This window comes from Xyrauchen texanus, chromosome 2 (assembly GCF_025860055.1).
Source record: "Xyrauchen texanus isolate HMW12.3.18 chromosome 2, RBS_HiC_50CHRs, whole genome shotgun sequence".
In the NCBI taxonomy this organism is placed as follows: Eukaryota; Metazoa; Chordata; class Actinopteri; order Cypriniformes; family Catostomidae; genus Xyrauchen; species Xyrauchen texanus.
The window spans coordinates 23,228,382-23,252,727 of NC_068277.1; the positions used below are offsets into that span (position 1 = coordinate 23,228,382).

At 36.7% G+C, this 24,346-nt stretch overlaps 2 protein-coding genes across 3 annotated transcripts in view; one reads left to right on the forward strand and one right to left on the reverse strand.

Moving 5' to 3' along the window:
* The window catches only part of LOC127658392 (serine/threonine-protein phosphatase 2A 56 kDa regulatory subunit beta isoform-like), a 39,259-nt gene extending 25,271 nt beyond the window's left edge, over positions 1–13,988 (forward strand). The window contains exons 8-14 of one of the 2 annotated variants that reach the window (XR_007972379.1): positions 1,598–1,651; positions 1,793–1,843; positions 2,090–2,209; positions 2,371–2,498; positions 6,308–6,409; positions 12,233–13,009; positions 13,431–13,988. Coding sequence is in view for 1 of the 2 variants with exons in the window: in XM_052147669.1 (XP_052003629.1) it covers positions 1,598–1,651; positions 1,793–1,843; positions 2,090–2,209; positions 2,371–2,498; positions 6,308–6,409; positions 12,233–12,398 (621 nt within the window). In the remaining variant the exon portion in view is untranslated. Of the gene's footprint in view, positions 1–1,597; positions 1,652–1,792; positions 1,844–2,089; positions 2,210–2,370; positions 2,499–6,307; positions 6,410–12,232; positions 13,017–13,430 lie in introns of those variants that run through there. The other variant, XM_052147669.1, reaches the window with a different exon arrangement.
* Positions 13,989–20,109: 6,121 nt separating this feature from the next.
* Positions 20,110–22,053, reverse strand: LOC127652500 (glycoprotein hormone alpha-2-like). The gene is made up of 4 exons (XM_052138659.1): positions 21,975–22,053; positions 20,804–20,942; positions 20,530–20,714; positions 20,110–20,214 (listed from the first exon to the last, which is right to left on the reverse strand). Exons 2-4 carry the CDS (start codon positions 20,919–20,921, stop codon positions 20,110–20,112), a joined length of 408 nt encoding a protein of 135 aa, XP_051994619.1. The 5' UTR covers positions 20,922–20,942; positions 21,975–22,053.
* Between the last annotated feature and the right edge of the window lie 2,293 nt (positions 22,054–24,346).

Sequence of the window (24,346 nt, forward strand, 5' to 3'; positions counted from 1 at the left end):
AATTGGTTACATCACTTTACACTCCTCTCCATCAATGCCTGGTGTGTGGTGAGCATACTGGCACACTATGGCTGCTGTTGCATCATCCAGGTGGATGCTGCACACTGGTGGTGGTTGAGGAGATTCCCCCTCTACTATGTTAAGTGCTTTGAGTGCCTAGAAAAGTTCTATATAAATGAAAGGAATTATGAATTAATTATATAAAAGTTTGTAAGTAGGCTTTTAAAAAATGTTTCAGAGACATAAACAATAACAAAGAAATTACAATGCTACTGTGCATGTCTGGCCTTGGAGCATTTCTGGTAGCTGTAATATAAAATATAAATCAGATGTATACAAAAACTGAAAATAAATAATGAGGTGTCATAAATTAGACTTTGAGGCAACAACTTTCAAACATTTACCAGAAGGAACTTATCCAGAGTTGTATCATTATCCTTTTGAAACAGAGTGCGTCTACACGGGATATGCAGTGAAGATTTGTCGTATTTAGATTTACAATTATGACCTTAATGGAAAACTTTACATTGACCTTAATGGAAAGTGTGTGACTCTGCAGCTTCATTCAATGGAAGCAATCTATTAGGTCAATTTTAGGGCCCGTATATATATACCTTGACTTAACAAGCCAGCTAGAATCTACATATCAAACTTACAGTTAGTTGCCAAAACTTTTGTTCACTTACCAGAGATAAAAGGTGTGCTACATATCCTACAGTTTTTAGTCTGTATCCAGCCGTCTCACTTCACTGCTACAATGCAGGCTTACAGTTGTGTTCTGTTTTTCAGAAATGTTGATTTGTTTCAGGCATCCAGAGAGCATCCAGCCATGGTCCAAACTTTAATGTTGACATTTTAGACATTATGAATGAAGCGCTTCCTGCTGTTGTTTTCAATGTGTTTGAAAACTATCCAATGTTTGAAAACTACCCAATGTTCTAGGAAGAACATTCTTCTTCGTTCTTTGGAATGATCTATAGTGCCGGCATGGGCGGGGCTTGTCGAATAGTATGTGTTGTACTAAGACCAATTTCTAACTGTGGCCATGCATCTAACCAGCATGTCTTAAAGGCTTACTATTACTGTAGTGCACCATTTCAGTTCCTACTTTTTACTTTACACATTGCCTCTGTATAGATATTTATATACAGTATATTGTTCTGCATAGATATATGCAATGCATTGACTGTTTCAAAACTCACAATGCTGGCAGATTGATGATAAAGCCATGTGATGACATTTAGAAGCTTGATTAGAAGAATGGTTTATTTTTGATGTCTGCTCGGTTCTTTGGATCAAATCATGAAAGCAAGATAAGGACTTTAATCTGTTCTTCACAGCAAAAGAGTGTGCTTGCACTCTAATCAATGAACAATCTCCCTAAAGCATAGCTGCACTGACCAAGAACACCCCCACAACCTCCCACCCTGCCTTACACACCCTTTAATCAGAAGCACCTGCAGGTAAAATCAATAAGCCTTTGAAGTGACACATACAGTGTGTAGGAAGCCTGCAGTATTACAGCAAGTGATTTTATTAACAATCCACAAAAAAAAAAAAAAAAAAAAAAAATGAAATATGTGTTCTTTTTATGTAGCTGGCTTACTGTGTGGTGCAATTCATGGAGAAGGATGCCACAGTTACAGAACATGTAAGTCCAATTTAATTATGTCATGCCATCAGGCATACTATTATTGTTACCATGAATACCGGCCACAATTACTTTGAAAGTCACACTCATATCAAGAAGGTTGATGTTTTATTTATTGGTCTATTTACTGTTCTTCATTAGATCATCAGAGGGTTGCTGAGATACTGGCCCAAAACATGCACTCAGAAAGAGGTAAGAAAGTGTGGATGGGTGGATGAATGGATAGATACATGAAAGGTAGAAAATCTTGATAATATCTTATGTTCTTACAGAATTCTCAGATAGTGATGTACTAAATAATTCACACTTTGCTGAGAGTGTTTTTTAAATATTTTTACTTAATTATCACTGATAAAAAAACATACACCTACAGCAAGTATGTTTGCCTGTAAATATTTTTTATATTTTTTGTTTTTGGACATCATCCTGTGACTCTAGGTGATGTTCCTGGGGGAGGTCGAGGAAATTCTGGATGTTATTGAACCATCTCAGTTTATCCGTGTGCAGGAGCCTCTATTCAAACAGATTGCTGCCTGCATTTCCAGCCCTCATTTCCAGGTCAGCTATCTTCTTCACACTTGTGCATTACTCCCACACTGCACTTTCACCAATTCTGATGTCTGTCTGCAGTACTTGTGAATGCAAGGAGGAGCAATGAACATCTCTCTGTTTGTGTACTGGTCTGGCAACCACCCATTCTTTCTTTTTCTCTCTCGCAGGTTGCAGAGCGGGCTCTGTATTTCTGGAATAATGAGTACATTCTGAGTCTTATAGAGGAGAACTGCCAGGTCATCCTGCCTCTGGTTTTTGGCACGCTGTACAGAGTTTCCAAAGAGCACTGGAATCAGTCAGTATCTTTCTAAAATACGGATGATTTAGAACACTTTCAATAACATTTAGTGAATTTCCAGGCACAATATGTGGATAACTTCCAAAGATCTTGAACCTTGTTTACATGAGATTTGAAGTCATCGAGTTATTCTCTGTTTTTGACATCAAAACTTACATTTAAATTTTTTTTTTATAAATTTAGATTAACACATTTGATTGATTCACATATTTGAACATAGAAAACCAAAACATACACAGAATCAACATTAACCCCCACCATTACCCCTCCTCCTATTCCAAGTTTAAATCTTTCTCCCATAATCTCTTTAAGTTTTAGAGAAGTTGAAACTCCGTCCTCCAGACTTTGAATTAGCAGTAAGTAATAAACTGATGCCTCATTACCTTTTCCAAAAGCAGTAATCACCACTCCCATAGTATCTGCTGCATTAGGGGAGTGTATGCTATTCCCAAAAATGTACAGAGAATGTGGCGCAGCTGTAAATACCTAAACAATTTTCTAAAATGTTTCAAAGGATCTCAATACACTACTCTCATATAGGTTACTGAGTGTAGTAACCCCCCTCACAATCCACTCTCACCAGCAGAAAGGGGACTTATTAATTTATAATTTGTGGTTCAGCCATAATCTCGAGGCAACATTTAGATAAATATCCAAATTAAACACTCCGGACACTTTTGTCCATTCCGAGTGCAAATGTGAGGTAACAGGGTGTAATTTAACTTCTCCAGTTAGTTTGATAGAAAGGCTTTGCAATAGAGAGTGGGATATCTACAGGGAGTGATTGTAACAGGTAGTTGAATTTTGGAATACAATGAATTTTAATAACATTAACCTTCCCAATCATCTATACATGTAATGAAGCCCACCTGCCCACATCACTCGAAAAAACTTTTATTAAAGGGCCAAAATTAACTTTGACTAAATCAGACAAATTTGCTGGGATTAAAATACCCAAATACTTAATGCCCTGTTTGGGCCACTGGAAGCCACCCGGCTGGAAAGCTGTTACTGGGCAGTTTGCTGTCAGAGCCAAAGCTTCGGATTTAGACCAATTGACTCTGTATCCTGAGAACTTAGAAAAGGAATTCATAATTCTGTGGAGGCAAGATCTAGTGGGGTCATAGAGGAATAATAAAATATCATCTGCATAAAGCAGAAGCTTATGCGCCACACCTCCCGCCACCAACCCTGGAAAATCATCCTCATTTCTTATTGTGGCTGCTAATGGTTCCAGGGCAAGACAGAACAATAATGTGGAAAGAGGGCAACCCTGCCGGATGTCCCTATCCAAAGTGAAATAATATGAAATGAATTCACTTGTTTGTACCGCTGCCTATATTATACCAGGTGTCTATAAAGCAACTTAATTCATCCTATAAACATACTCCAAAACCTACACATTTCCAAAATCTTAAAAAGATAATCCCATTTTACCATATAAAACACCTTTTCAGCATCAAGTGAGATGGCAGAATGATCGGAGTCTGATCATTCGCCACTGACCACATGATATTGATAAAATGCGTAATGTTATCAGAAGAGCTGCCACCCTGAATAAACCACCTGATCTATATATATAAGAGATGTCATAACTTACGGTAATCTATATTTGACAATATTTTAACATCTAGCTGGATCAGGGAAATTGGACGGTAACTCTTCAAGTCAAGTGTCAAGTCAAGTCAAGTGGTTTTTATTGTCGTTCAACCATATACAGTTAGTACGGTACACAGTGAAACGGGACAAACATTCCTCCAGGACCATGGTGCTACATAAAACAACATAGGGCAAACACAGAACCACATGAGACTACACAGACTAAATAACATACTTATATAAAGTGGACATGCAAACGTGTGCAAAAAGTACGGGACAGTACAATAAAATTACTAAAAATGAACTGTACAATAGGCACAGTAAGAGACAGTGCAGCGCTGACCAGTACACAGTAGTGCAAAAAGATGCACTAAAAATGCCAAATGTAAACATAACATACTCTTAGATAGTGTTCTATGCACATAGCAGTTATTGAGGTATCAGCCAGGTATAAAGTGACAATAATTAAATTAAATTATTCAAAAAGAGTCCAGTCTCTGAGTATTGAGGCGTCTGATGGCTTTGGGGGAAGAAGCTGTTACACAGTTTGGCCATGAGGCATGCTTCGGTACCTCTTGCCAGATGGCAGAAGGCTGAAGAGTTTGTGTGAGGGGTGTGTGGGTTCATCCGCAAAGCAACAGTGTTTTGTGTAAATGTCTTTGATGCACTCGATTGGGTCTTTGTCCTTTTTAAGAATCAGATCCGGAGGCAGTGGAGACAGTTCTGTAGCATAAGATATAAAAAATTAAGCTGGAAAGCAATCTGCCCCTGGAGGCTTGCCTGTAGGCAGGGCCTTAATTACCTCACCAAGCTCCTCCAAGGTTATCTCAGGATAAAGAGAATTGTCTTGCTCAGTCGTCATTTTAGGGAGTTCTAAAGGTTCCATAAAGTTTTTTATATCTTCATCAGTAGACGAAGACGTGGAACTATAGAGATAGAATACTTTAAAGGTATTGTTCATATCAATGACCAAGGTCAAATTTTCACAACCAGCAAATTTCAGGTAATGGTAGAAAAAGACTCTCTCTGCTTTATATATATGTCTATCCAAAAGCATCCCTGCTTTGTCCCCTGAATCACTGTATGACTGTCTTGACCTGAATAGCCAAAACTCCACCCTCTATGACAAAATAGTATTATATCTGTATTTCAATCGGGTCAAATTTCTGAGGCCATCAGGTGACATTCGGCGCTTCAGCTCTGCCTCAACACTTTTAATATTCCCTTCCAACTCCACGAGTTCTCGTGCTTTGGATTATTTGATGAATGAGGCATACTTTATGATCCGACCCCTAAGAACCACCTTAAGTGCCTCCTAAGCCACACCCACGAGGACCAGTTGGTTTCCATATAAACATTGATTTCAGCCATTAACATTTGTTGGAAATCAGGATTTTGCAAAAGGGATACATTAATGTGACTATACTGACTTATTAAGTACAGTCAGTTTAAGATTGTGCTCATAAATGTGCACAATTATGCTTCTTTAACATGAACCAAAACCTAGTCTGTATTGCTAGCTATGTTCACATGCAACCTTCAAATTCATTAATAATCTGACTAATAGCTCAATCGGAATGAAAATCCTTTATGTAAACACCTTTTTTACTATCCGATTGAAAGAAGTGGTACAAATCTTAAATGTTCTATTAAATTGAGGAATAATTGCCTTGTAAACCTTCAAATCCAACTATTTACACAATTTAATTCAAAAATACCTTGTGTACATGCTTAGTGCAGTGCTTTAATGTACACCAAATTGTGTTGAAATAACTCAATACTCTTTTCCAAACCCTGATTTATATAAAGTTATGGCATTAAAAATCTCCCACCAATCTTCGCCACATGCTCTTATCCTGAGATGTCTAGTTTTTGGAGGAGGAATGGGCATGGAGGAATAGCTCATTTGTTTGCACAAGACATAAATGCTCCTGCTGATTTGAATTATCATCTTTTGTTGAATAAAGACAGCAATCTTTAGTTTAGTTAAAGACAGATTTTCTCTGACAGGACTACTGACAGATCTCTCTTTTTTGCACATGAAAACAGATACATAATAAATAGTACATTCTGAATCTGAAGAAATCTGTGCATGTAAATTGTCACTGAAATAAAATTAAATATCTAACAAGTATATGTGACATTTATAAGTTGATGTTAGTAATTCATTAAGAAATTAAACACAAAACTATGTTTTTATTTCTTAGGACGATCATCTCTCTTATCTACAATGTGCTAAAGACATTTATGGAGATGAACAGCAAGCTCTTTGATGATCTCACTGCCTCCTACAAAGTGGAGAAACAGAAGTGAGTACAGGGCTGAGGCCTGTGATTATGGTCCTGTTTACACCTGGTTTGAGGATGCTTTTGGACGATCCGATCACAAGTGGACAAGTGAGACACACCATTTACACTTGGTCGTAATATGCATCTCTTTTGACCACTTCTGTTCTGAATTTTTGGGAAGGGTCTTTGAATTCACGACATACATCTATTATTATGATAAAGCACAAAAAAGTCAAAGAAAAAGAAAAGAGCTAAAACACTGGTTTTCTTAATTAGGGGGCAAGCCCTGATTGCTTTCCTTAGTGTTCTTCTTCTTCTTCTTCTTCTTATTATTATTATTACTATAATTAATATTATTATTATTAGCGGCCATACTGAAGGTGCAGAGCCATAATAGTACCTGAAAGCTTCAAACACACCACCAACGACACACAGCTGCAGGATGTTATTCATTGTCAATGAGAGCAGAGCGACTTCCGGCACCCAGATCAACATAGACCATTGGCAAGAAGATGTTGCTGTGGCGAGTGAAAGAACAAATTTGAGAAAAGTTCAACTTTATGCAAATGATGAGCAACATTTGGGAGCAACTACCAATAAGAGTGGACAGTGGTGCTCATGTCGTCTTCTCCTGTGAGATACTGGATCCGAGTACAGGCAAAACAGAGAAGTTACAATCTTGTGAGGGATTTCACTGTTTAGTATTATTATTCTGGACACACTTGCATGGATATAATAAAATGATGCATGGAAAACCATGTCAGAAACCCTCAGCATTCTGAGTGAGTTTGATTAATACAGTGACAAATTGTTCATCTTGTTAATGATATGATGCATTGAGCACTGCTGCAGTTCGTATAAAAACACTCTCCTCTGCAGAATGTTAATTTTTAGAGGCAAGAGAACTGATTCCTTGTCAAATTAGAATGATATCTTTGTTTTATCAGCAATCTTCTAAAGCTATGGCCAGTTGTGCTGTCCACCAATAATGTTAGAGTGACAGCAGTAGGAACGCCCACTAGTGACTTCACAGTACAGGGACTAGTGACATTAAGCAACAATGTCGCTGGCTGTGTGAACGGGTCTTTAGTGTTCTTCTTATTATTATTTTCTTCCTTTGACTGGGAGTCTATGGCACTTAAATGCATCCATGATACCTAGCCTTCTAAACGATATTCCTTCAAATCCCGCCACACTGCCCATCTCTGTGTACCACTCTCGAAACGAGGGTGCTCCAGCCGACCTCCATCCCCTAAGAATAATTTGTCTGCCAATTATAACACTGGCTAGGACCCAATTGTTTTTTTATTTTTCCCCTATATTAATGACCAACCCATCACCTAAAATACAGAGTCTGGGGCAAAATGAAATCTGAGTTCCCAATACGTCACACATAAAACTCTGAACCCTCAACCAAAATTCTTGGATTTTAACACACCACCAAAAAACTTGGTTTATGTCCCCATCTTCTGATTGGCATTGCCAGCATGTGGGTGTGTCTTTAAGACCAAGCCTATACAATCTAGAGGGGGTCAAATAGAATCTATATTGAATTGAATAAACGAAACCCTTGAATCACTAGATGTAGACTTGGATGTTTTTAGAATCCTAGCCCACATTCCCTCCTCCAATGCCAAGTTTAAATCTCTCTCCCATAATCTCTTGAGAGAAGTTGAAGCTCCATCCCCCATACTCTGAATTAGCAGGGAGTAATATACTGATGCCTCATCACCTTTTCCAAAGGCAGTAATCACCACTGCCAGAGTGTCTAACACTTTAAGGGTGTGTGTGTGCTACTCCCAAAAACTATACAGAGCAGGTGGCACAGCTGGAAACACTCTGGACTAGGGTTGCAGCGGTATACCGGTTTCACGGTATACCACGGTTTGAAAATTGACGGTTATCATACCATGTACATTTGCTTATCTTCGGTATTGAGAAAAATGCAACCGGACGGAGAATCTCACATGCACATCTCCTTTATTCCTTGTCTGCCTGTCAGACTCTTCAACTTGCGACACACACGCATGCATACACTCGCGCGTAGCGGAGAAAATGTCTGAGAGAAGTGAGGCGAGGGGGTCTGACATGAGTGTGTGTGTGAGTTAAAGCAGTGTTTCTCAACTGGTCTATTCGGACTGGGTCGCGGACAGCAGGGAATGAACAATTCCATGGTTCTCCCATTGAAGATATTTCGGCGGCCACCCAAGTTGGGCTGGATCAGGCCCTCCACATGGTTTAATGTGGCCCGCAGCTCATTTATCGTAAAAGCGTTTTTATTTTTCATCGGATATTTCAGTTAACTTGCATTGGGACCTAACGCGTCTCCACAAGCGTTTAACATGCTCGGATAAGAGATGAAACACCCCCAGTTTGAGATTTATACTTGCGCAAATTGGAAATATTCCACCTAATGTTATACTTATTTTGTGCAATCTGGCAACCATGACTCTTTTAGCATGTAAACGGGTAAAGTTTTTTAAAAAAAACAAGTAAACTCGTGCGCTTGGCGACAAACATTAAAAGTTCTATACATTTCTTTTTTATTATTATTATTATTATTAAAACTGAATAATAAATTAACAGGGAAGTAGAGATGGCAAAATAAATTTATAATCTCCGCTTTTATTCAGTTTTTTAATGCCTGATAGAAAAGTATCTATCTTTGTAATGTATCAATTTTAGGCAATTGGAGAATAGTCCCATTAGTCACAGATACACTTCAGGTTTCTGGGCTTAAAAGATACAGAAACCAAATCAATGCAGAACATTGTATCTCAAAAGCAATACAATGTGTCCCCCATGCACTACTTAAAGCCCGATGTGGCCCCTTTACCAAAATAGTTAAAAATATTAATAAATTACACACCATCACCTTCACAAATTTGTTTCAGGATTTTACATGAGTAAATGTAACTGTTATATTTTGTCAAAATATTATAGTTTCTTATGAAATAATCTAAAGGTAGAATCTATTAGACATCATTTTATATCAACAGTGGCAGTTTTTGTTAAAGTTTCAAGATGTGTTTCAGCTAGTATTTATTTTTCATAAATACATTAATTAATTATTATTATTATTACTATTATTTAAGACTGACATAACCATGATAATGAGGAGCCTTTCCTTCTGTGTAATATGTGTATAAATATGTAATATTAGGTAACAAATGAGATAATAATGGGCTTATATAAGTAAATATGCTCTTCAATTTTTAAAAGGGGGAGAGAAACTTCCTGTAGATTTTGTTGTTGACATCATCAACAAAAATAATGACACTTTATGCATGTCCTTGTACTGGAAAACCATGAACAAAACTATGTAACATAAAAGGAAATGCAACCCAGGATACATTAAATAAAGGTTATGTTTAATCTATGGCAGATCACCACTTGATTTCCAATGTGAAATCTGTCCTGAAGCAGAACCAGTTGAGAAGCACTGAGTTAAAGGTACAGACAGGAGCAGTATATGTTCATTATTAATAATCATAGGACATTACTTTAAAAGCTCACACAGCTGATGTTATTTTTCATTTAGTAGTTCATTTAACATGTTATGCTAACATGTAAACTAACATGCTTTATTTATATAACATGTTATAGTTACATGCTATGTTTTATCACGTTTATAATTCTGGTTATTATAATTCTGTTAGCTTTCTTATTTTTTCTATTTATTTATTTTCAAAAGGGAGACTTTTTTTTACACATATGTACCGAGAGTAGATGCCGCATCATTCTAAAGTGTAACACATACTTCAATAAAATAAATGGTTTCAAGTTTCAATTATAATAAAGTGTTTGCTCAAAAAAAAAAAGATAAATAAATAAAAAATAACCCTTCTGTTTTCACTGATAATAGTAATTGTGTAATACCGTATACTGTGATATTTTCTGAGACGGTTATCATACCGTGAAAATCTCATAATGTTGCAACCCTACTCTGGACACTTTTGTCCATAACGAGTGCAAATGCGAGATTACGGGGTTTAACTTAACTTCTCAGATTATTTTGATAGAAAGGTTTTGCAATGTTGAAATAGGGGCAAGAACGTCCTGTTCAATACAAAACCAGGGAGGTGCTCTCTCAGACGGAAGCAAATAATAAGCCAAATGTCTCAGATCGAACACATAATAATAAAACTAAATCTTGTGTAGGCCTAGTTCACCTTTTTCAATTGGCCTATGCAGCTTACTGAAATGTAATCTGGGACACTTACCATTCCAAATGAAGGACTTTGCTATGATATCAAATTGATTGAAGTAAGAGCGGAGGACATCTACAGAGAGAGATTGTAATAGCTAGTAAACCTTTGGAATAAAAATTCATTTTATTAACATTAACCTTCCCAATCATCTATACATGTAATGAAGCCCACCTGCCCACATCGCTCGAAAACCTTTTTATTAAGGGGTCAAAATTAACTCTTACTAAATCAGACAAATTTGCTGGGAATAAAATGCCTAAATACTTAATGCCCTGTTTGAGCCATTGGAAGGTGCCCGGCTGGAAAGCTGTTACTGGGCTAGACCAATTGACTGAGTTAGACCAATTGACTCTGTATCCTGAGAAATTAGAAAAGGAATTAATAATTCTGTGGAGGCAAGGCATAGATCTAATGGGGTTGGAGATGAATAATACAATATAATCTGCATAAAGCAAAAGCTTATACACCACACCTCCCTCCACCACCCCTGGAAAATCATCATCCCATCTTAGGTATGCCTGTTTGTCTAGGATGCATCAGTGTGCCTCATTGTTTGTGCACTTCGGGGCTTCGAATCCAGTCTTGACCAAGATCATAAATGCTTCTGTTGCTCTTGACTTTGCATCTTGCTGAGCACATTATCTTATGGGCTAAAGGTCTAAAGAAGTCAAATGGATGCTTTAAATCAGTGGTTCTGAATTCTGGTTCTGAGGTCCCACAGCACTGCACATTTTGTATGTCTTACTTATGTGATGGATCTCTGTTAAGGAGCTGATGATTTAAATCATGTGTGTTAATTAAGGGATATAAACTCCAAAATTGACTTTTGTTTATCTCTTTGGCAATGTTGAGCTATGTGATCAGTGTATAAACATATAGCTAACACTAAACGCATCCAGGACAGGTGTTTGAGTCCCACTGAGACTGGTGTGAAAAATATGCTTTTGGTGATGCTTGAGTCCTCACATTGTGCTTACTGCAGGATATATTTTTGCTTTATATTAGCTTGGCCCTGATAATTGCTGCTTGCAGCTATGTTTATAGTTTAGTTTTATACTTACTACTTTTATACTTTAATCTTAGCACAAACATGACGTTTAGAGCAGAATTCTGATTTGTTTTATTGAAGCACCCATATTAACTGAGCTTCAGGTGTGGGTGTTTATCATGTGTCACTGCATGTTGATATCAGGCACATTAAAGAAGTTTATGTATTCGTTTTGTACGTGTATTCGCTTTGTTAATTATTTCCTTTTAAAGCCGCACGTAACCGGCAATGTTTAAACTCTTGTTTTAGCCCATCAATTGATTGATAGACAGATTCAATCAACCTTGAATAGGCGGTGCATTGCTGCTGTTTAACAAATGAATGATTACACTACAAGCCCAATGTGTCACATATGGTCACAAATCTCTAATGGTTTTGGATCCTGTTTATACCTGTCTTTTGCGCCATCCAGTTTCAAACAGAGTGCCCAAAAATGCATCTTATTACCAGGTGTAAATGGAGAGAAGTGTATTTCTCTGAACACTGCAAGAGTTTTGATCCTTTTGGTATCTACCTCTTATTACTTAAACCCACTTTACGGGCTCCGCCTCTCTTGTCTCTCCCAAACCCTATTTCTCTCTGCAGGGAACTAAAGAAAGAGAAGGAACGAGCTGAGCTGTGGAGGAATTTGGAGGAGCTGCAAGAGAGGCGGCCACAGAGTCTGACCGAGGCCAGCAGAAACCAGAAGAACCTGCAGGAAAGAGAGAACACCAAGAACCAGTCAGAGACCAGTGCTGCCAACACCACCTAGAGACAACATGCAAACACACACACACACACACACACACACACACACACACACACACACACACACACACACACACACACACACACACACACACACACAGTCAATGCCTCAATTCCACATTCTGAATCACTCACATTGTGCAGACACTACTATCACAAGCACCAGACAGAGAGCACATGTACAACAGGCTGTCCATATGTACATATGTTACAAACACTGAAGCACACATCACACACTGAGTGAGATATAAAAGCTAAAAAAATGAGTACCTCTCACATGCGTTCTACTCTTCCATATGCTACATATGCTTTATACACACCTACCTTTCTACATCTTTCCTTTCTATCCCTTCACATGCAAAACATGCTTGAATGGGGTCCAAACATGGAAGACACACATGTGCACACTCAAAATCAAACACATATGCATCATTCATTGCTGTCATTCCAAAACTGGCTCTGTTTCTCTCAGGCCCGATCCGAGGCCCCCGTCAACCGACTAACAGACTCTGCATACTGTCAAACACTGGGGAGGAATGAAGTTGATAATGATGATCCTAAAGATGACAATTATACAATTCTAATGTTCCTACTTCTACAGCTTATTCTATAAAAGTACTACTTCTATGCTACTATAACTGATGTTTTATATATATATATATATATATATATATATATATATATATATATATTTATATATATATATATATATATATATATATATATATATATATATATATATAGATATATCTATAAATATGATATCAATGTCTGATTATAGTGATGGTTGGGGTATTCTAGTGTAGCACCTCATAAACATGACTGAATGCTGCTAGCTAAAACTAAACTTGTTCTGAAGTGACAATGATACTTTAGTCTGTTCTTTTCATCTTTTAAAAAAACATTCAAAACTTTTTAATTTAGCAATATTCCCATCTGTTTTGAATAATGTTAGACAATTATTTATTTTTAGTTTTTTTTTTTTTAAAACAATTTGCTTGCTAACACCCTCTCTTTTGTTTCTTTTGTGTTTCAGGAGAGAATCTTTATTTTGTAATCTTGTTTTTTGTATGTTTGTTTTTTGTTGCTTCTATTGATTGATGTAGAGGCTTGATAAAGGAAAAGGATCTACGTTTATGGGCATATTGAGAAAGGATAGGAAGAGATTGTGCTGGTGTGTGTATGTGTGCTTGTGTGTGTGTGGATGTTGTAGAGAAGGGGTGTATTACTGTCTCCAGTTTAGAAGAGAACAGGGATTGAATCAGAATGTACTATTCACTTTGAGTGTGCTTATATGCTCAAATGAACTGCAAATGGTGATTATTGATTTTCAGTATAGTCTTTCTCATTGAGAGAAAAAAAAAATGAAAAGAGCAAACAATATCACTCTTGTTCTTGTCTACAAGAAAGAAATCAGATTGACTCCCTTTGTTTTCCTCTGTTATCGGAATAAAACATTTCATAGTTACAGAACGGAAAAGAAAAATGATATAGAATAGAGATGGCAATAAAAATGGACTGAAATTGTACGCATACGTAGCATCACTTAAACTAGAGTTGCACTGTCCTTTTGATCAATGTCTTGTGTTTTAACATAGCAATGTATTTTTTGGGGGCGGATTTGGGATATGAATGTATAAAAGTGGGATGTAAACATGATAACGTGTGTTTAATAATTCCGCATCAAGAGCACTTTTGTCTTTATTTTCAATCTTATTAACCTTAGTCACAGGAGCCACTTGTTCAGTGTCAATTATCTTATTTTTTCTTGGACCAATTATTTTGTCTATGAAATCTGTTCATTATTGAAAACTAACCTTTTGCTCAGCTTTAAATATATTAATCTGTAGTTGATTTCAATGACCTGAAGCTGATACAAGCCTTCCTTATTCAGTTCACTCCTAAAACCTATAATATCCTATAATATTGGTAAAGTTTTCGATGTAGTATGTATTGTGCAGTAATGTCCTGGGCTAGATTAATGGGAATTGTAATTACTTACAGTTATGTCAAAGTACCCGTTTTAACGTGCTTTAAAACAGAAAGGTAGTCTGTGAAGCGACATGGTATAAGAACATTTTCTCCTTATTAGCTTCTGGCATCTGCTTATGGGCTCAAACAGAGGAGCTCACACCTTTAATTGCATTTATTGGTGTGCTTCATAGGAATAAATTGGATTCAAATTCACTCATCATCATTCAGGACTCATCCTGAAGTCATTCTGACTGACATTCTGAACTTTGAAATTAACACACTTTTCATATTGCATATTGATGAACAGAAGAGAGACAAAGATTTCCTAATATTTACTCAAGATCAACAAAGAATCATTTTCAGATAGTTGGGAAGTCAAAAAAATGTACTTTTTTAAATTTACTTTACCTGTAACTTCGAGAAAAACCAATTAACTAATGAAAACAAGACAGTGCGACACGTGACATGTTCCCTCGAGTAGTTTTTTCCATTTCGTTCCATCAATTATAGTATTAGTTTGTTTCAATTAAGTGTGAATTTTGGGAGAGTTTCATTTGAACCATTTGAGTTATTCACTGCTCATTAAAAAAAAAAATGCAGGACGCACTATGCTTGTCGATAAAGAAAGATATCACATGCTGTCTTGTTTAAATAGCGTCAGTGTCAGAAATGTGCTTTCTGAAGATTATAACTATTGCTCATATTTAGGGTTAGTTATTCGTCTTGGTTTTTCGTTAAGTAATTCGTTTTTCCCATTATTTTCTTCCATAGGGATTTAGTCCTTTTTCTCTGATTGGTGTATCTCACTTCAGGATCATGGGTAGTGTAGTTCTTCACCAGAAATTCTGCTATTAAACATGTTTTTTTGAAGTTGAAATAACGTGGCTTCAACAGAAGAATATACCATCGATTGACAGGAGCTCACGGTAGGTCTCTCTTTAAAAGTTTAGAAGTTATAGTTTAAAATCCATTCCCATATGGAAAATATGAACTGGGTTTTCACATCTTGAACCAGACTTGCGTTGGGCAATGCCCTGGCAACTATCCATAAGTGGGCAAATTTACTTTTAACCCAAATAACTGTTTGAACTTAAAAGTATTCATATGTGGCATAATTCCATAACTGTTCTGTACTGTTGAACAAAACCCTGATGCATTTTCATTATTATGTCCATCGTAATACATAAATAACTCTTGTCTCAGGGTGAATGAAATACCATTCGGTGTGACTTTACCTTTGAAAAGTGTTCAAAAAGGACCAGACGTGACATCATACAGCAGCATGCAGAACATAGATAAATGTTAGAGGTTATTACCACCCTTTAATTTTTGGAAAATTTATGATTTGATGATTGATTGACTGTAATGGAAATATATAATGGTTATCAACTTTATATACTTCCTCATCTAACTCAGAAGTCATATACTGTATATATTTATTTTGGTTCATTCATTCATTATAATATATATATATATATATATATATATATATATATATATATATATATATATATATATAACAAAATTACATTTCCAAATTTCCAAATGCAATTCCATTTTTTTGCCTAGAACTTTTGGACCACATGGCTAAGAAAGATAATTCACATGTCATCTGATTCCACTTCTAATAACCTGTTCAACTGACACACTCAATCCAAGCCCTGTTATCTGAGAGCCCAAACCAACAGGTTTACACTTCTTAAAATGTACCAGCCCAAACTAGGCAAATTTCACATAAGCCACGTGATGAGATGCGCGGATTTACTGTCTCAGAAGAAGAGGCAACTGAGACTTGTCCTCCGCTACCCGGATTGAGGTGAGTAACCGCGCCACCACGAGGACCTACAAAGTAGTGGAAATTGAGCATTCCAAATTGGGAGAAAAGGGGATTCATTTTTTTTTTGCTGATTTCCATTCAATAGCAGTTGATAGTGACACTATCAGTTAGTGACTAAATAAGCACCCAAAAGTGTAATGAAAGTAGTCCTTGCGACTTGTGCGTCATATTCCAAGTCTTTATTTTATGGCATACAATCACTTTTAATGATAAACTGACACTAAATGTAAGTTATTCACTCTCAAATAAAATAAAATAAAATAAAATGATTGTAAACTCTTGTAAACAGAAGGCAAATCCAATATGGCGATACATCAATTACCAAATCACATTGGTTCTTACACGTGGTGACCAGTGATGAATTACAATTTAGGGTGACCACCTGTCCCGCTTTACGTTGTACTGTACAGCAATTTTACCCTTTGTCCCGCCTCACGCAAATTGAGCATCTGTCCCGCTTTTTCATTGGACCCTACCTAAATACACGGGTGCGTCCATAGGCGTACTGTTAACTTATGTCCAATACTGCAGAGGAGAGCAATAAATGGGGCAGTCGATAGGCTATCGTCGTGTGTCAATCAAACTGTTGACTGGTGCACGAACGCCTCCTCAACATTGTCAACAATCTCAAATTGGAGGGCGCGCTGTTCGGTCGGTTAAGCAGCCATGGCCAGTGCTGCGGCCACGAAAAGAGAAGATGCACTTTTAATAGCGAATGGACCACAAGATACTCTTGGTTAAGACCCGTAGATGGTGAAGCAGAGAGAGCTTTTTGTATTTTATGCAAAAGCAGTTTTTCTGTGGGACATGGTGGAGAGTACGATGTGAAGCGACATGGTGCAAGTGAGTACCACAGAAAAAAGCACATCATCAAGAAACATGCAAATCAGTGCAATCGTTTTTCAACAAACCAAATGACCCACAGGCTGACAAAGTTTCGGCAGCAGAAGTGACGAGCATTTATCATGCCGTACATCACACACATTCATATCGCTCTACTGACTGCAGCAATAAGTTAGCCCCAGTAATTTTTCCAGATTCTGAAATAGCGAAGAAAATGTCGTGTGGCCGCACCAAAGCAACATCTATTGTAACAGATGTCCTCGCTCCGGTCTCAGTGGAAAAATGTATTCAAGAACTGACATCACCTATGCTTGCGGGTGGAACGCACACACCGTTTTTTTCAGTGGCGTCAGATGCTTCTAACCACGGCAGCACCAAGCTTTTCCCCCTGGCAGTGAGATACTGGACCCCAGAGCTTGGGTTAAAGAATAGAGTTGTTGATTTTTACGAGGATAGCGCAGAGACGTCAGAATCAATTCACCGCCAGATTACTAACAAACTGAAAGAGAATGGCCTTAGACTGGAAATGATCTCTGCTTACATTTTAATGGGGAAATTAGTTAGACAATATATCTTAAGTTTAAAGTTATTACGTCTGTCCCACATTGTCCCACTTTACCATGCTACTTGTCCCACATTTTGTCTGACTGGAGGTGGTCACCCTAATTACAATTGAATGACATACATGAATAAAACACATGATGTCTATTTAACTGTTATGAAATATTTAATAAAAGTAGTTAATCTGTTCCAGGATTTTTTTCTGTGGGGATTTCAATAAGTGCTTTATTATTGTTTGTGTCATGAAACTGATTGTCCTCTAGTCTCTTTTTTTTTTTTTTTACTTCATATTTAACCTCATGCAGTCGTCATCATTTGGTGTGACTATACATCATGTAGTGTAACCAATTATGGCAGTAAAATGATTAAAATCAAAATTAGATATTTAATTTCTGTTTCTGAATATTTATCACTGATAAAATATGCTTATGTGATATGCTTTTTCTATAAAAAGTTATGGGTATGCTCTTAAAAGATACATATGTAAATGTAACTTACAGATTAAAAAACAAAAAGTGAAAACTCGTTTTCAAAACACTTCACTGTACAACTAATAACTTATGTTAAGGCAACACATTATTTTATATAAATATTATAGTGGCACCACATTACTTTTTTAGGTGCAAGAACAGATTCACTTGGTAAAAACTCATTAAACTAATGTAAATTAAAGTTTTAATTAACAATGTTGAGTAAAAATCTGTTTAAATATTTGAACTTTGCAAAAAAATAAAAGATTTGCCAGCTGGTTAGGCTGGTTTGGTGCCAGTCTATCTGGTGCACCAGCATAGCCATGCTTTTTACTAGCTGGTAAAGCTGGTTGACTAGCATGAAGATGGTTAAGCTAGTTTAAATGCCTGGTAGGTTCACCAGCACACCAGCATCCCATGGGGGACCAGCACACAAAACACAACATTAGCTGGTGACCAACAAAGCTGGTCTTTTCAGCACAAAATTATTGAACTGAACATTCCAAGCCTGACAAAGCCAAATATTTATTCAGCTAAGATAACTGCTACAGTAGTCCCAATTGTGTGTTGTGTAGCACACAGAGGGGAATGAGCATTTTTGTATAAGGGACCACACCCCACCTCTCCCTCTAGAAGTCATCAAATACATAATTATTATTTATAATGTCTTTCAGAATGTGCCTCAACCACCTTTCTAAGAATGCTGTGACCTTTTTGCTCCTGTTTGCTGGGTTTGATTCTACCATTGCAGTGACAAACTTGCAGAGTTTGAGTGACTGTGCAGTGCGTGAGTTCACTTTTGTGGCACAGAAGCCTGGCTGCAGGAGTCTATACATAAACACTGAGGCATGCTGGGGTCACTGCCACACCTGGGAGGTGAACAAAATCTGCCAATTAAAATATTAACAATTAAAATGCTTACAAGGCAATGCTGCTTTATCAACATTGTGCTTTTGAGCACAGATTTAATAGCACTGTCTGTGCAATTAGTGTGATGTGTGTCATTTTGAATGAAAAATATCTGCTAAGTAAAAAGTATGGTAAACTATTTTCATCTGGAATTGCAGAGTCATCAATGGTTTACACTTTGATGGAGATCTACCAATTAGAATTGTATACATAGCATTCCTTTAATCATGTTTGTGCAAGTGTCTAATATACATTAGTTTCATAAATGTTTCAAGATAAAATTAGTCAACTGAATGTAAGGGGGTTGTCAGTAGATTGTGAATGTTAAAATCTGTATTTGAATGTGTAAGTGTGCATGACAAGCTTGTGCACTTGTACAGAATCTGGTTCTGGAGCCACCATGTATCCAAAGGCACCACCGTGTCTGCACGTACAGCCATATACACCACATGACAGCACGTTTACCAGGTTGTTACCCTGACGTCTCCCCACTCTATCATTACCCTCAGGCCTTACAATGTGACTTCACCTACAGCTCTTCAAACACACAGAGTGTGAGACCTTCTGAGGACACACACACATACACATACATACACATGTGTACACGCTCTCTTGTTTGCTCAGATTCATCCAAGATTCCCCAGCTTTGGCAGTTTATGTAAAATTTTGTGACATTTTAAAGTAAATAAATATTAATTAATAAAACTTAACAATGAAATATTAATTTAGTCATTTACTCCTTTATTTCATCAAAAGATTAAACACAAAATGTTGTCTAAAAACATCAACTTTTAATTGATAAATTACATTCGAATGTATGTACACTCTTTATTGTCAATAAGTGGAGCAGACATTAGGAAAACTGAATACTCATTTGAAGTAAAGTGTTTTAGTTCAGTGCTGCAATATTTACTACTGTTGTTGTATGTAGTCTTTTGCATGCTGTCCTTTCGCTACACTCATACATTCACTCTTCACACATGTATTTAAGTTCTGATTTTACAGTTTTTTGTGTACAAGTGGAGTGAAATTGCTAAAATCAGAGCATTTTCTCTGTTAATCAATACATCTTTTCATAATTGCACACTGCTCTTATCTCTACAGTCATTTAATGTAGAGTCTCAGTAACGAGATTTGTAACACATGTTGCACCGACAGGCACGTGCAGTCAAGATCTCAATATCATCATTGTGATGGACTTGAGGACAGTGCAGATGTACTTTGACCTAAATAAAGACAGAATAAATTGATAAAATTGCCAACCAATAATAACAAAAATATAAATAGATTATCAACTAAATCAAATGCTGATTTTTCCATAGAATCCCAATATTTTGTATTGATTGACCCCAAAAAATATAATATTTATAGTTGCATGACTGGGCCATTGGAAAAGAAAATCCTGAGAGGCTCATAATAATTCAAGTTTTTAGCATCATTGAAGACAAAATGGTTCTTGTGATATAATAATGGTCTTAGTAATGTGACAAAGGTCTAAAATAATGTCATAATAGTTAGAACATCATGGTGTCTGTGTTTACCTTAGCATCCTTGCTAATGGTGCAGCAGCGGGAAGCAGAAGTTATGTTGTGAGTGAAGTTGGAAGCCAGCAATACAGAGTAGCGAGAGGGGAAAGCACTGGACTCACAGTAGCCCACACAAGCATATACTTCTTGGGTTCCTTGACATGTTCCTCGTTTGTCTGTCCGTATGGTCACATTAAATGCTATGTATAGGTAGAAAGGTTAAATAGTATGAGGTTTGAGCTTGTATGTGTTACTTGGGTGAAGATAAAATTAGTTTGTCCCCACTCACGGTAGAGGTGACAGCCAGGACTCAGGGTTTGAAAGCTCCAACTAAGGGGCATTAGCAACACCAACAAAACAATAGGCAACATAAGTACTACCGGGTCAGATGTAACACAGCGGAACATGACGATGTTTACCTGAAAAGACTGGAGCAAAATAAGCAAAATTAATGTAATAAAAAAATAAGAAATGCAAAGTTCCAACCCCTAAGTGAATTCTCTTTTTTTAACTGTCTCTTTCGTATTCACATCCATTGTTCCATTTATGGAAATATTGTACACATCTGGGGTATTATCCTTGTTTATGTTATTAACTTAAAGATTTCATACCATTCACATAAACATTTAGGACATTCTTCCCATTACAAGTATCCTTTCTTGACTATTATCTTGGGTGACCATTATTTGGAGTTGTCAAAATAATCTGCAAATTAATCTGCCATTTTAAGCTGTAAACATTTTTGCCTTTTTTGCCTTGAATTTGTTTGTATTTGTTTATGCTAAATCGTGAGAGAAATGCCATGTTAACCCATCAATGCATGTCTCTGGTCCCAGATAATCAAGAAAAAGGCATTTGTACTGTAAGTGTAAAGCGTTTTTGAATAATTCTGAAATCCACATCTAAATGTCCATATGGACATAATACAATATACAGTAATATGATCAAAACCAAAGAATTTGTCTTATTAACTGATTTTTCTAAGCCTTGATAGCACTGTTAATGTTATAAGTGGATTACACTAAATCTGGATTGAGACACAGAAATCACAAAGATGTGGACCAACAATAAAAATACTAAATTGTCCAAGTAATGTTTTCACACTTCATCACAACACAGAAATTACAGAAATGTCACTAGAGCAGCATAATTCTGAAATATCTAAATTACACATTCTTGAATTTTTGAAGTTTACAATTTTTTTAAATTATGAAACCATATATGGCTCAAATAAGAACAGCTGTTTAAGATGAGTGTGAAGCTCACATTAACTGGTTTTGTATAGATATATGGCTGGATGAATTGATGGAAAGATACATAGATAATGGGTAATAGAGAAATACATTTTAAACAAATGTTGTCTTGCATTGATATTAATCTCTCTCAAAGATGAAAAGCTTCCAAATGATGTTCATAATATTCAGATAGAAATATCTCAAAGGGAAGTAACTAAAGTTTACCTGAAGGTGAGGATCCTACTTTATCAAAGTGTACGCAGATTAATCTTGACCACAGACAGGTGTGCATGTGTGTGTAAATGTTCACTAGATGAGGTTCTTTCTTCAGGAGTTATATATGTAGAGCAGACAAAACTGATCTCTCAGCTTCCAGCATAGTCACACCCACTTACCAATGTGTCCTCATAGCTGTGCATGTGTTCAAGGGGACCCTCCCTATTGCCTCGATATCAAGATTCCCCAATACCAAGATATTCCACTGTTTCACATCCTCACTCTCTTTCTATTTTGGTGCCCCTCAGCATATCCCTTTGCCTGGTGTTATATCATTTCTCATACTCTAAACATTGCCACAGATGATGGGGCGAAAACATTTAAAAACAAGCCACATTAGATCTGTAAATCTACAAAATATGTCTTTCAAACCAAGAGAAGTTTTAGTGTGCTAAATCTCCTGTTTTTATTTTCTGTGATGCACCAAATATTTTTTGGTGCATTACAGACTTTGGAACACAAAAATTAATCAGATCACAGGCTCAAATCAGTTGAGAACTACTGTATGCATACTGCATAATAAACAATAAGAACCATAAGCAATGTTGTCAAATATTTACACATTGTATTAATCATACAAATTTAACTGCTGAAACCATACGGGGAAGTTATTATGTGTGCGTTGATGGCAGGGAACAAAAATGGCAGACCTTGATCCCCAATGCTCACAAACTGTTAATGGCCTTTTTGTACAAAAGCTAAATTGAACACACACACACACACACACACACACACACACACACACACACACACACACACACACACACAAACATTGTGTTGTGTTTCCATGTTTTATGGGGACTCTCCATAGACATAATGGTTTTTATACTGTACAAACTTTAGATTCTACCCCTAACCCTAAACCTACCTCTAAACCTAACCCTCACAGAAAACCTTCTGCATTTCTACATTTTCAAAAAACATAATTTAGTATGATTTATAAGCTGTTTTCCTCATGGGGGCTGACAAAATGTCCCCACATGGTCAAACATTTTGGTTTTACTAGACTTATGGGGACATTTGTCATTGTGAGCTCAGGTGTGAGCTCTACAAGGAAGAACAGAGAGAAGGGAAACGTTCAGTTGTGGACAGAGGAAAGAATATGACAAATATGCTGGTTAAAAAAAATAAAAAAAAATAAATTCAGATTTATACATTTTAGTTGAAAAGTAGATGCAAGTCCTCAATAGTATATAGTCTAAAAATACACCTCAGACTACCATATTCACAGAGACTGACTTGAGTCTTTGGACTGAGCTACGGCATGCTAAACAATCAATGTCAGTGAGAGGTTTCAAATAAACATCTTTAAATATTCAACAAAACCATTGCAAGCAAAGGATGTGCAATTGTTTACTCTTAATTTAATTTGGTCAAAATGGTTTCCCAACTGGCCAGTTTAGCAATGAGTCCTGTGTTCTGTTCTGTTGTTGAATTTGGGTCTGAAGTTTCAGGGGCAGCTAAACAATGTGATATAAAGCCCATGAGATAATACAATACATGCTTTTTTTGTTGTAAATGAATGTTTTTTTGGTTGACAATCTTTTATATATGATAAATAAGTTTGATAGTCTGGATTGTAAAAATGGGATTTAGCTTAGTAGACAATGTTTAGGTAGATTTTTCTTCAATAAAAAATGAATAAAGAACAAAGATGTGTTGACTATGCAATTAACTGTCACACACATCTTGTGTTGGCAGAGAAGTCATCTCTGAATCTGCATGAATCTGCAAAGACAAAGAATAATAGAAAAAAAGATAGAGTGTGCAAGCAGAAAATAAAAATGATGATAGACGTGTTCACTCCTCAATGTAACGCAAATCAAATGTACCTGAAACAGGTTGTATATTTTCATCAGCTTCCATAATTAACATAATAGAGCAGTTATGCCACCTGAATGGGCTAATGTGTCAGATTGTGCACCCTGCAGGGGTAATTAAAGATGATTACAATTGAGACAGTGTGTGTATGAGTGATTGAGAGAAAACTGTCTATAACACACATTCATACACTAACTTCACCGCCACAAACCATCGCTTCTGCGCCATCAGACAAGCAAGGGGACTCCCTGAAAGAGAGATGGATAGACAGAGAGAGAGAGAGAGAGAGAGAGAGAGAGAGAGAGAGAGAGAGAGAGAGAGAGAGAGAGAGAGAGAGAGAGAGAGAGAGAGAGAGAGATGTGTTCTCTTTTGTTTGACACATTTAATTCCTGTTCCCATTTCCAGCACATTTAACATAAAAACAAAACACCTGTTTTAGGTAAGTCTGCAAGCTTATAAACTTCAGGGTTACACACACAAACACACACACACATTGATGC

Bases quoted from the DNA above. Each gene is read 5' to 3' on its own strand.
- LOC127652500 (XM_052138659.1), bottom strand. From the start codon at position 20,921: ATGTTCCGCTGTGTTACATCTGACCCGGTAGTACTTATGTTGCCTATT. The intron at 20,715-20,803 runs GTGAGTGGGGAC...ACCTATACATAG, and splicing joins TCCTGGCTGTCACCTCTACC to CATTTAATGTGACCATACGG. The intron at 20,215-20,529 runs GTAAACACAGAC...GTCTTTATTTAG, and splicing joins CCATTAGCAAGGATGCTAAG to GTCAAAGTACATCTGCACTG.